At 46.0% G+C, this 12,361-nt stretch overlaps 1 protein-coding gene across 1 annotated transcript in view; it reads left to right on the top strand.

Moving 5' to 3' along the window:
- Positions 1-12,360, top strand: part of LOC103769160 (chromosome unknown open reading frame, human C10orf76) — a 117,699-nt gene extending 105,339 nt beyond the window's left edge. The window contains exons 24-25 of the mRNA XM_008936336.1: positions 6,062-6,178; positions 12,118-12,360. Coding sequence (XP_008934584.1) covers positions 6,062-6,178; positions 12,118-12,210 — 210 coding nt within the window. The 3' untranslated portion in view covers positions 12,211-12,360. The remainder of the gene's footprint in view (positions 1-6,061; positions 6,179-12,117) is intronic.
- The last annotated feature ends 1 nt before the right edge of the window (position 12,361 follows it).

Genomic DNA, 12,361 nt, shown 5'->3' with positions numbered 1-12,361 from the left:
ATCTGCGTCTGTCCCAGCACATGCACCAGACCCACACAGCATCCTCTGGATCCATAGATGTGTGCTGTACACACAGCGTATCTTGGGAAGCTGAGTTGATAGACTCTCATAGCAACATCCTTCTTTTCTTCTTAGCATTCATAAGCATGGAATTAATACTTACGGTTTGATCAGCCTGGGGTTGAGGGATGGTGTTGAAACATCAGCACTGCATTTAGCTCCAGGACAGCTGCAAAGCTTGGGTCTGACAAAAGCTCTGAGTGTGCTGCTTTTAGGGCGAGTGCTTTCCTCGAAGCCAGTGTGATTGGGAGCTGTTTCCAGCACATGTGTAGCACTGGCAGCCGTAGTGGATCCTCTGCCTGAACTTGGCTCCTACAGACAGTGAAAAAGGAAAGGGAGAAGGGTATGAGTGTAGCCAGGGTTTAGGCATAGTCTGCTGGGAAATGTGGCAGCTGTGTGTGTGTGTTTTCATTCAGCTTCTAATTATTTAGTTATGTGCTTTGGCTTTGACACTTCTGGGGATTAATTTCAACAAAGACTTCAGCTTGCATCAGCAACTTTTAAGTTGCTCTGTAAGAAGGGCGATGCCATTTAAAAAAAAAAAATCCATATTAATTAGAAGATGCTACTGTAAAATTTATGTCAATTATCTGGCACTTTATTATGGAGAGGCAATAGCCTCTTCATAGTCCAGGTGGCAACAGCCTTTTCATTACAATGAGAAATGTTGCTATTCAGCTGAATTCACTAGGAGAAACACTCAGGGACTATGAGTTGCTTGTGGAGATAAGCGAGGGAGAAAAAGGGGAAGATTTGTACTAAACCTGGAATAAACAAGCCACTTTGAGGACTCCAGTGTAAAATACACATCAGGCTTCTAGAATAGGGAAATCCTATTGTCTCTTCCTCAGCCTCCATTGAGGATACCATGAGCAAACTCCACACTGCTGGATTTCCCTATGTTGTCATGGGCTTTGCATGGGTTTCAGAGGTGGGACTGTTTTAAGTCCCTCTGTGGTACAAAGGCAGTAACAGGCACTCCACCACCTCTGAAGAGAGGACAGAAGGCATGTTTGTCTATCCCTGGCTGCCCTGTGCCAAGTCCATGCAGTGGTGCTGGTGAGGGCTTGGCATTACGTGCCCCATAGACTGGCTGCTCCATCCTCCAGCGTGGGGCAGGTGGGACAGAAGTGCCCAGCTCCTCCATCCTGAGGGGGCTTGCTGGGCCTGACCGGGAGAGCCTGCCCCATCCCAGCCTCGTGAGCTGCATGGAGGTGGTGTGGGAGCCAAATGCATTTTAGTGTGGGGGTTATTTGGGGTTTTTTCTGCCTTCTGCTTGATGTGAGATCTGTCAGTTCTATCCAACTGCTTTCATGTCATGGTAGCTATTGACTGTCTTAGAGGCTTTAGCAAGGGACCGGTGATGCTGACTGATTGCATTCTTGTCCTTTTCTGCACTGATTAAAAAGACAGTGTAGAGACCTTGCTTTCTTTTTGCTTCTGGTTTTCCTTTCTTCTTCTGTCATTACCCTTGCATGCTTCCTAAAACCTGTCCACAACCAGGCCCCTTGCTGGGTGGTGTGAATCGGTGGCACTCTCTAATTTTATGTTCTAGTGAAGCTGAGAGTGCAGTTGTGGATGTTGAAGGATTCTGCAGGTTAAAAAGTTATAAAGCAATGAAGTGTACTGTGTCTGCCAGATAGATGGCCCCTGGATCTGCATATTGCCTGTAAGATTTCATTGCTGGTGCAGCTCCCTCTCTGGCTTTACTGGTAATGATGCCTGTGTTCTCCTGGGCAGGATGGGGATTGGAGACTGCTGCATATAATCCCATTGTTTCCCCAGGACAAGCTCTTCCAGAAGGTCCAGTCTCTCCTGGGCAAGTGCAGCAAGTCAGCTCTTGTTGAGGATCAGTCAGAGGGAACAGCTCTGGTGCACTAAGGAAGGAGCCTGTAGAGTAGTCCATCAATAGATAATCAGGTTTTGAATGCAAAAAATTTTGGAGCAGGGGCATGCTGTTCTGGGAGAACAGGTTTCTGAGCTTGTGTCCACAAGAGTCCACTGACCCTTCAGAGATTGTCCTTACAGTTTGCAAAGGAACAGTAAGCTGATGAATGCAGCAAAGGAAGGAGGCAAAAAACTCTGTGGAATACTCTTGTTTCTCTGGGTGCAGTGGCGTGGAGTGGGTGGGATGCTGCAGAGAGCTGAGCCCCATTTCAGTGCCTCCACTGGAAGCCAGCCCCCTGCTGTGTTACTCAGAGGGATGCCTCTACTCAGAGTTTGTTGGTGTCACTGGTGAAGGAGAGTTACAGGGCATGGGCAGCTATAGCTGCAGGAGGAAGGTGAAATCTGAGTGCCACAGAAAGCTCTTGCTGTTCAGAGCCAGCCTTGAAAGGTTGGTTTGGGGACACGTACGCAGGGACCTGAATCGCTAACATTGCTCTGGAATTTCTGGAAAGCAATTGGTGAGTGAGTGGTGGGGCAGGGGGTTAATTTGGTGGCAAATTATCTTTAAATTGCAGTGGTGCAGCTCCACTGACTTCTGGTTTGTTGCAGTGGAGTAACTGAGCGAATGTAGCCCCTAGGGCTGATACAGGTAACTGCAGGAGAAGGGATCCAGCAGCCTTTGCTTCTCTTGTATTGCCTGTGTCTAGTTGCTCACTTCTGTCCTAACACTTTTTAAGACTCTGATCCCCCTGTGGTAATCTCAAAAAGAGATTTAGGTTGTGACTCCACTTATTCTTTTCTACTGTAAAGATCCAGTAAAGCATTTTTTTTAAAAAAAAAACAAACAACAACACTCTGCCCTGTATATTTATCCTTACAATCTGAGTGTCACACCAGGCTCCTTGGAAATCATCTGCAGTCCATTTTCCTTTATACCTGCCTGACACTAGACGTGGTGTTTTTCCAGCTGCTCATGAGATGTTTTTTTAAAAAAGAAAAAAAAAAAAAGAATGTCTATTTAAAACCTGTGTGGAAGAGGCCAGCTGAAAGTCCCTTCCTTTAAGTTATTTGTACTTCACCACCTTGGAAATGCTGTTTTCCAGTCTTCCACAGAGACCTCTAGGAAGACCAGGTTGGACAAGACTTTGAAGAAGTGCTTTAATCTCAAAACTAAATTCCTCTAGTTCTTTTCTATCTGACAAAAAGGTGCAGATAAAGTTCTCATATGTTGAACACAGAAGAGTGTTAGTTCTGCAGTAGTTTACCTGTGCAAAAGTCAAAGCACTGTGAAGGATGCTAACACACAGTCTTCTGTTACACAGAGGATGTGAGTTTTTGTCGTGTGTAGAAAGCTGATGACTCTCAAACCTTCCTGTTAGATGCTTTTAATACTTTCTGCTGCTCTTTAACCTCTCCTCTGTCTAGCAGCTGCATCTTTAAGAGCAGATGAAACTGTCCCAAGGATGGCAGGTCCTAGCCTCAGTAACAGCTCCTATCCATTATAAGGTATGAAGTGAAATGATCTGTGAGTGGGTTTATCTCAGATCCCACGTAGCATTTTTTCTCAGCGGCAGCAAGAAAGGGAAATTATCAGGCAGTGTGGAGAAGCTGTTTATTTTTAACTTACCCTTTCTTTTTAAGTTCTGTTTCATAATTAAAGGAGATAAGGAGTGGGAGCCAATAAAAATACGTAGCTAAAGGGATAAGCTGATCTCAAGTTCACTGCAGAGATTATGATAAGGAGTGGGTAACAGCAGAGACTTTGGGGCCTCTTGTTCTTTCCCTCTCCTCCTCCTGGAGTATCAAACTGAGTTCTTGGCTGCCTTTCAAAGGTGACATATATGGGCTGATACTGCTTACACAGCTCACTGCTGCCCTCACAGTTTACTGCTCCTCACCATGGTTTGAGGATCTCCCTGTTGAGTATCTGACAGAATCTCTACTCTGACCTATCAAGAAGTAATCCTGATTCTTCTTGTAAAGGCATGTGCATCCATTGTCTGGGCACACCCGTATGGCTGTGTGTATGGAGCACAAGGGACTGAAGAGGTCCCCAAGGGAAGGTTCTTGGGGAGTGGGGTAGCCCTGGGTAAAATGCCATCATGCTGAGTTACTGCTGGAGAAGGCTATTCTACTCCTCACCTTTCAAACAAGGTTTCTCCCCTGCAGCTTGTTAATCTTGGTCAATTTGGCTTTCTCAGACAGTCAGGAGGATAGCCCTCTTATTCATGTGAGCTGCTAGATTCTTTATTGCTCACAAGAAGGTGCATTATACTGTTACTCTCCATCCCTAGTGGATAGTTGCATCCCAGAGTAAATTATTCCTATACCCAGACGGCTTTCTTTCATCACTGCTCTTGCCTCTGTGATACTTCTTGCAGCTTCTGCACACAGAAACAGGAAGGCCAGACTGAATTTGGAGATGGCTGTCCTTGTGGGGGGTTTTTCCTCTCTGCTAGTGGAGCTGACAAACAACGTTAGGAAATGAGTCCTGGAGAGGAGGCTGCATGCACTTGCAGCAGCAGGACACTGACAGGTTGTCCTTAATTAACATTGCAAAATGCTGATTCCTACCTGTAGCTTGCTTCTGCAATGCTGGAGGGCAGCTGAGCTGCAAAGAGGCTCTGCTGTGTGACCATCTCACCTGGGAACCACTTCTGGGACCCTTTTTTACCCTCAGTCCTCATTTGGATGATGCCCTGTGGCTTCTGCCACCTCAGGCTCTAGCCTGCTTCTAAGTGTTTGCCTGAGTGTCTCTGTACCACTGCCACATGCAAAGTTTGGGGAAAGCAAGCTTTTGCAGGAACCCTAAGCAAATCTAGTTTTCCTAGAGTAAAGGATATAAGGACACAATTCCATGCTGTGAAAGGAATGCTGATAGCTGCCTAAAATGGCCACTGAGGGTAGTGTTTTTGTTGCTGGGAGGACAAGAGGAGAAGTAGAAGGTTTCCTTATTGTTCTGGTCACTCTTGTCTTAAACCCTATGCAGTTCTTTTCTTAGGATCTTTTCTGAGTTGTGATTCCTTGGGGCAGAGTCCTCTTCCTTTGAACCTGACGCTATGTAGTCCTCTTGGCTGAGGCTTCCCATGAGCAGAGGCTACTGTAATGCAGACCTTAGATGTTTATATTCTGTTTAGCTCTGAGATCAAATGGTAACAGCCTAAGAAAGAAGTTCATGTGTTTAAGGGAATTGTTTCAAGTGTACGTTTTGCCCAGGAGTGCCCAATTGTATTGTTCCTGGTAGGAAGATTATCGTTACTTAGCATTGCACAAATGCTTTGAGGAATGCGTTTGTCCATGCAGTGCTTTGAAGCTAAAAAGCACTGGGGGAGTTCCTCTTGGTGTTCCCTGGTTAGGAAAATGAATAGTTCAATAGGACTGAGATGTGTAACTATGAATTTGCAAGTATAGCCTAGTGCTGGGAGCAGAGTAAGGCAGTAATACAAGCTGGCAAGTACATTGGTTGCAGTGAAGGCCAATAATAAAACAATCTCCTGGGCAGGAAGATGTGGTTTGTGTCTCCATCTGTTTCCAAAACCAGAGTCCATGCCAGGGCTGGTCTTCTCATAGTGCCTGTCAGAAGCTTGCTCCTATCAGGAGAGAAATGTAGCACTCTGTATGGAAGCTGACCTGAGCAGGTGTAGAAGCTGGTGGTTTAGCAAATTGTTAATGGTGATTAGCAAGCCAGGAGAGAAGTGTACTGGCTAAACTAGCACTGGAAGGACCATGGTGTCAGGCAAACCCGTGTCTGTATAGTGCCTACAGTGCTACATTTGGGTCTACACATGGTAATTAGCTGCTTAATTTAATGAGATCATGTCTATTTCTCATGGTGCCATACTATTTGAAATGCTACTGCTGTTGTAGATATAGCCTCATCCACTCTTCTCATGAATGGAGAAATTCTGTAAATTTGAGGGCTGTTCCTTACTGGCATCAGGAAGATTTTAGTGCCCACCTCCATGTTGTTAGTCATGAGTTAAATACTGGCTGTTAGAGCCATGTATGTTGCAAAAGCAGGTGCCAGAGCTGTGATCTGTCCCAGCCTTGCTCCTTCTATGCTGAGGTGTCTGTGGATGCTGACTCCTCTGCTGTATTTGGCTGTTTCTGGCAGGTTTTGGAAGTGGTACGGTCCAACTATGACACACTGACACTGAAACTGCAGGACGGACTGGACCAGTACGAGCGCTACTCGGAGCAGCATAAAGAGGCTGCCTTCTTCAAAGAGCTGGTAAGCTGCCTTCATTCTGCAGAATCAACAGCCCTTTTCCCAAGCCTTTGCTTATGGCCCAGGGAAGTGGCATTTGAAGTATAGGTGAGCAGCCCTGTTACTCTGTTGGGCCATCTCCAGAGGTGAGGAAGGACTAAGATTCTGAACAGACACTGCACATCTCAGGAGATCTGAAAGCTCTCTGGAGCTCCCTGCCCTGCAACAGATGATTGGGGAGGAATCACCAGACTGCTCAGGCCAGCAACTGGTCAGTCAGTCTCTGTCCTTTCTGCCACAGGAATCCACCATGCTTTGTGGTGGTAAATTTGTGTTGTGGAGGAGCTAACCGCTCCCACCTTGGGTTTGTCACACAGAACAACTTACCCTTTTTGCTGTTGTTAAGGGGACCACAAAGTATGAGACTGAGCAGAATGTGATGCTGGTGAAACGTGCCTGCCCATTGCTTTCCTTCCTCACTAACAAAATACAGTTCCTAACCAAAGGCATTCCCAAGAAATATCTCCTGCCAGAGGAGAAGACTTAATGGTAGGAAAATAATAACAAAATATTATGTTAATCACAAAATAATAACAAAATAGTAAAAAAAAAAAAAAAATATAGCAAAGACAAAACTGAGTCCAAATAATTTGGATTGGTAGTTACGTTATTCAGCAAGCCAGCTTGCTCTCCCTGCTCCAGAGAGCCCTGGCATAACATTTTCTTGTCTGCTGGCTGCATTACCAGGAAGACAATATTTTTGTATTGGCTGGTGTTTGAGGGGGACCCTGGTTTTCCTTGCTTTTGATTCATTACAGTTTCAGTGAAGAGAGTGCTCTCTAACTCTGGCAGCTTTCTCCAGCAGTTTGAGAGCTGATTCTCTCTCCCAGCTCTGCCCTTGCTGATTTATGAGTAATTGATGCCTGTCCACTCTGCCACAAGTGTGCCTGAGTTTGGGAATGTTACACCTCTGTCCGTCTACTCTGCCCCAGAGCAAGCACGCCTGAATTGGTTTTGCTTCCTTCTACAGAATGCTTTTTAGTATTTTTTGGGGGGTTATTCCAGCACAGCCATTGGCTGGTATATGGGCAAAACCACTTGCAATCATTTCTGTGCCATTTTTCTGCACTCTGTTGTTGTCTGTGTTTTGTCTCTCTGGCCTGCTGTTTGATACCATATCTGGAATACATGCAAAACAATTTGGCCATGAAAACTTCCTGTGACACGGGCTTCTCCTATTACTGTACCTGAAAATAAGATGCATTCGTGTTTCTGTTGTCAATCTGTTCTGTCCAAGAGCTCCTGCCCTCCTCAGCCAGCATCTCCTTCCCCAGCCTCTTGGCCACATGACTGCTCTGCTTCCTGCATGGCCCACTTTCCACTTGGCCTGGCAGAAGCTCAGTCTGATCATGCCAATTGATTAAAATGACATTCTCAGTCCTGAGTTCATCACAGCTACAAACCACTCCAGCTAAAATTATTTTCTTCCTAGACCAATTTTTTTTTTCTTTTTTAAATTTATACAGTCTCAATTTTATATCATCTAGGAATCTGTTTAGCATAACCAATCCCTCCTCGACTCCCTTCTGAAAATCACCCATCCAGGTACCCCTGGGACCCTCTCCCCAAGAGCATATGAAAGCCCGAATAATTACTGTCTGAATGTACTGATTTGACCCAGTTGTGAATCTGTTTAATCCACATTTCTCTAGATGCCCTGAGAATTGGGACCCTATTAAATGTTCTTTACTCACAGATACAGAAAATCCCCTGCATTCCATTAAGCCATTCCCTCAACACAGCGGGAAATCAGCCTGACATGTTATGATCTGTCTTCAGCAAATCCAGCTGCCCGGGCCCCGTCCTCCACTCTGGCTTTTCCTCTGAGTGCACAGTAACTGATGGCTTTATTAATTGTTCAAACAACTCATCAAAAAGGTCCTAGGTCTGCCCTGTCCTTCCCTATCCTCTTCTAATCAGGTACTGGACTTCCTTTTTGTGAGGCTTCTGAGTCTTTGCTTCAGCTTCAGTCGCTGGTCTGGTGTTGGACAATATCCCCCTACTCGGTGCATGGTGTTTAACTGCTGAGGCCTGCAGGACTTCATGGAGTGGGCAGAGGGAAGTTGCCACCATTTCCTTCGTGGGCTCTGCCAAAGGAGCAGGGCTGGTGATAACCTACAGGTTTCCAGTATGGTTTCCAGGCTCATGCTGGTCCCATCAGGTCTTCCTGAGCAGGATCTGCTTCCAAATTATTCTTTCCAGATTCTGCCTGGTTTTCTTATCTCTATCTGTGTGATATCAGTAAGGCAAGTCCTTCTTGGTGGGGAATGGCACGCAGGAACCATTTTCCTTTTTGGCTGCTTTTTCATCTCTCTGTGCTCCCATTAAGCGGGTGAGCAGAAACTTCCCCAAGCCATTCTCTTGGCTCCTTTATGCTTAGAAATCTTGTTCTCACTCCTTTGACGTACTTTGCTAATGCACTGCTTCAGTTCTTTGGCTTTGCCTCAGTGCTGCTCTTTCTTGTCAATCCCAAAGAAAAATCTTTCTTCTCCCATTCCCTTTTCAAAGAAGCTTTCAAAGGCCTGTTACACTGCAGCCACATTGTGGTGAAAGGTGATGTGCAGTGTTTTATCAACGGGGTTTTCTGGCCCGTTGTGCTGCCTTTGAGAGGCTAAAGGAAGGAAGTTAGGAAGTTTTCTAACACTTTTTATTTCTTTTCCTTTGAACTCTCAGGGATGTCATTTGAGATCTGTCCTGCTTTGATAGAATGAATGGTTAGGATGTGAGCTTTTGGACCCTTTCATTGCAGTTGGAGGAATGTGTGGAAAGAGACTCAGCATTTTTCTAAAACATTCCCTGTCTTTGCAGTTGGATAGCTTTCAGCAGAGTCTCATAATAGTCTGATTAGGGATTGATTTCTGCAGGGGAAATTACACTAATTTGACTTTTAATTAGATGTAGCAGACAGTGTAAACCTTCCTCCCATTGTACAAATTTCTTAAGAGATGCTTGTTGATTGGAAACAGGTTCAATTGATGGCACTTGCTGCAAAATAGGAATATCTGTTGTACAGTATTGCACATGTCCAGCCATAATGACACAAAACTAGAACTGAATGTTTTCCTGGTGTGTTTAGTGCCACCACTTCATCCATTCATTTATTTGCTTTGTTCTCCAGGTAATGTCAGCATTTAATTCATTTGCCATTTCTTCAGTCTGTGGGTCAAATGTGATCCAAGCTGCTAATAGGGAGAAAACAATTTTATAAGCTTTTCTGGCCCTAGTGTGCTCCAACATGCTCCATACAGAAGCAAGAGAGGACATGTGCTCTGCTTTTACTTCCTTGAAGAATGAATGTTAACTTTCTGAGACTGGATCTGGCCCCCTTGGATAAGCCACTCTAGAGAGTTCTGGTAGCTTCCAGGCTGGCAACCAGGCCTGGGCTGCCCACTGCACCACAAGCTAGGAGGGATCTTGGGATGTAGCCCTGTGGACAGAGCAGCTCAGCCAGGCTGCAGGAAGCTTCTGAAGTTTATCCTTGTTACAGGCTGACGCTTCCCTGTGTCACTGTCCAGCCTTCCAACCCCCAAAGGGAGATGAGCTCTGGCTCCCTGTGCTGAGCCCTGATGCTGGAGATAACTTGATCTAACTCTGAGCTATTCTTACCTTTTAAGCTGGTTGGCTCAGAGCTGCCTGTTTTCTCACAGCAGAAGAAATGCTGGGCAGAGATTTGTAGAAACATCAAAGTCATCTTGTGTGTTATCATGCTCATTCCTCTCCCCAACTAGTGTTAAAGCAAATATAAGTCCACCTAGACTGCTCTTGACCAAAACCAAAGTTTGTATCTAAGCTCTTCTTGAAACCTAAAGCTGTCTTTAAGTGAAAACATGTCCACCCTGGCCCCAGGTGATACACTCCACTGCTCCACAGCCTGCAGATGTAAAACTATTTCCTCTTTTCCAGTGCACATCTTTGTCTTAAATTAATCTGACTATTTCTTGCTCCATCCTTGGGGAGCCAGAGAAATATTACTCACTGTTCTCTTTCTGACCTCATTTTACATATTGGAGAGTGTTTGCTCTGTTCCTCCTAAACCTTGTCTTTGCAAACTAAACAGGCTTAATTTCTTGTGCTCTACCCCATAGCTATAATTTCTGCCAAGCCCTGTGTTCGCATCACGTGCCACTCCAGCCCCCCTTTATGGGTTTGTGGAGAGTGCTGTCACATCCTTCTTGGAGATCTTGATGTGTATACAAGTTGGGCATCTGCTGCTGCTGGTGCCTGGCCAGGAGCTCATTTCTGCTTGTTCTTCCTGTTGCTAGGACCCATAGAAATGCCTCAAGTCAGAATAAGGATGCTGGCTTACACTACATGTAGCATCTGCCCCTTTTTTGTAGGCAGTCACGTTCCCCAGGGCAGAGGACTTCTGTCTAGCCACGTGGTTCCAGTCTTGTCAGAACCGGCTGGATCGCTGAGTCAACTCTGTAGGAGTGGGACCAAATCCTGTCAGTGAGGCTCCTGTCCCATGGCTGGGAGACAGCCCAGTGCAAACCAGTCTTCTGGAGACCCCCTGCAGTGCCATTCAGCATAGGCTAGAACCTGTGGTTGTCTTAGAAGGCATGATCCCAAACTATTTCAGTATGGAGTAAGTCAGAAGGCATCCAGAGAAGAGAGGTGAGGGGGTGCTCCAAGGGAACACAGACACATGGGATCTCTGCCAAGCATCCTGATGAAGGAGCGTTTGTGGTTTCTGCAGACACCATAAAACTTAAATATTCTGTCTTTAAGTATAAACATCTTTGCTAGCTTGCTCATGTTGTTAGGGCCTGTGCAGTGGGGCTCACTAGGGTTTATTTCACTGCTTTCCATGTTAACCCTCTGTGTTTTGATTTGCTTCCCACTCTCACACATTCTGCCTCTTTGGGAGCTTTATACCCTTCCCCTCTTTTTTTTTTTTTTTTCCCTCACCAGAGCAGCAAGTGGAACTCTCAGCAGTATAAACACTGCTAGCTTGCTCTTGCAGCCCCCAGTGTTGGATTCCTCATTCTGCTTCTATATAATTCATCATCCTGTGCTTTTAAAAAGCACAAAACACTAACCAGGTCAGCAACAACCTTATTATCACAGGCTGCGAGTCTCTGGGAACTGTAATCCCGTTGTTTGGATGAGCTTGTGTCAGTTTTGCTTTCTGTCACTGCTGCACAGTCGCTGACACAGATGATGTTTGACTTTGTTTTTTCGTTGCTGAGCGCAGCTGAGACTGAGCCCAGTCTGGGGCCTGCGTGTTTGGCCAAGGAGTCTGCAGGCATGAAGGGGGAAGGGAAGCTGCTGCACAACAGGGCTGCCCAGCTCTTCGTCACAGACAGTGGGTGACCAGAAGTGTGGGCATTGTTCAAGGGTAAAGATGTCTCTGGAGGCAGCTAGCAAGCCAGCTTCAAGTGTAAGGCACTCAGCACAGAATACACACAACTGACTCTGAACCCGTGGCTTTCTGCTAACTTGGGTGATAGTTCATGCTTACAGGAGCATGGCCTCTGTCCTTCCCTTGCCTCTGTATCTTTTGCTCTGCAGGTTCTGGAGCAGGACAGAGGCCATGGCACTGCATTCATCCATGCTGGCTGGCATTCCAGTGGGCAGTGGTAGAAAATGCTTTTCTAGCTACAGCCTTGAAGTGCTCACTTTCCACATGACTTTGCCTCAGAACATGAAACACATCACAGCTCCTCTCTCATCCTTGTCACATTTGGAATTTACTCTCCTTGCCAGGAAGTCACTATAGACATTCCTGTTATTCCAGGAGACAGCTAATCCTCAGGTATTTCTTGCTAAATTGGAGTCTCATTGAGAGCTGGCTGCAAAATGTTGTGTGCACATGCTGAACTTGGAGGTCAGCAGTATCAAAGCTGTTCACAGGAAGTCTGGAGGAGACCCTTGGCTAAAACATCTTGTTTTGTCTCTTCTAGGTTCGGTCCATCAGCATCAATGTGAGGAAGAACCTTGCTTTCAACACACTGAGCCAGGAACTGCTGCTGAAGGAATTCTCTACGATCTCTTGAAGCAGGATGCAGCCGCTGCACAGGGCTGACCAGAGACAGGCCTGTCTGGGCAGGGACACTACACATCTGCAGCCGGTCGCCCCTTGCCTTCCGCCCACAAAGGGACTGTGTTTCTTTTAGGGGAGAGCCTTGCTGCTGTGCGTTCGATCCC

This window comes from Merops nubicus, unplaced genomic scaffold (genome assembly GCF_000691845.1).
Source record: "Merops nubicus isolate BGI_N331 unplaced genomic scaffold, ASM69184v1 scaffold36242, whole genome shotgun sequence".
NCBI classification, from domain to species: domain Eukaryota; kingdom Metazoa; phylum Chordata; class Aves; order Coraciiformes; family Meropidae; genus Merops; species Merops nubicus.
The sequence above is the reverse complement of the archived record's forward strand: the minus strand, read 5'-3'. Positions and strand labels throughout refer to the sequence as shown.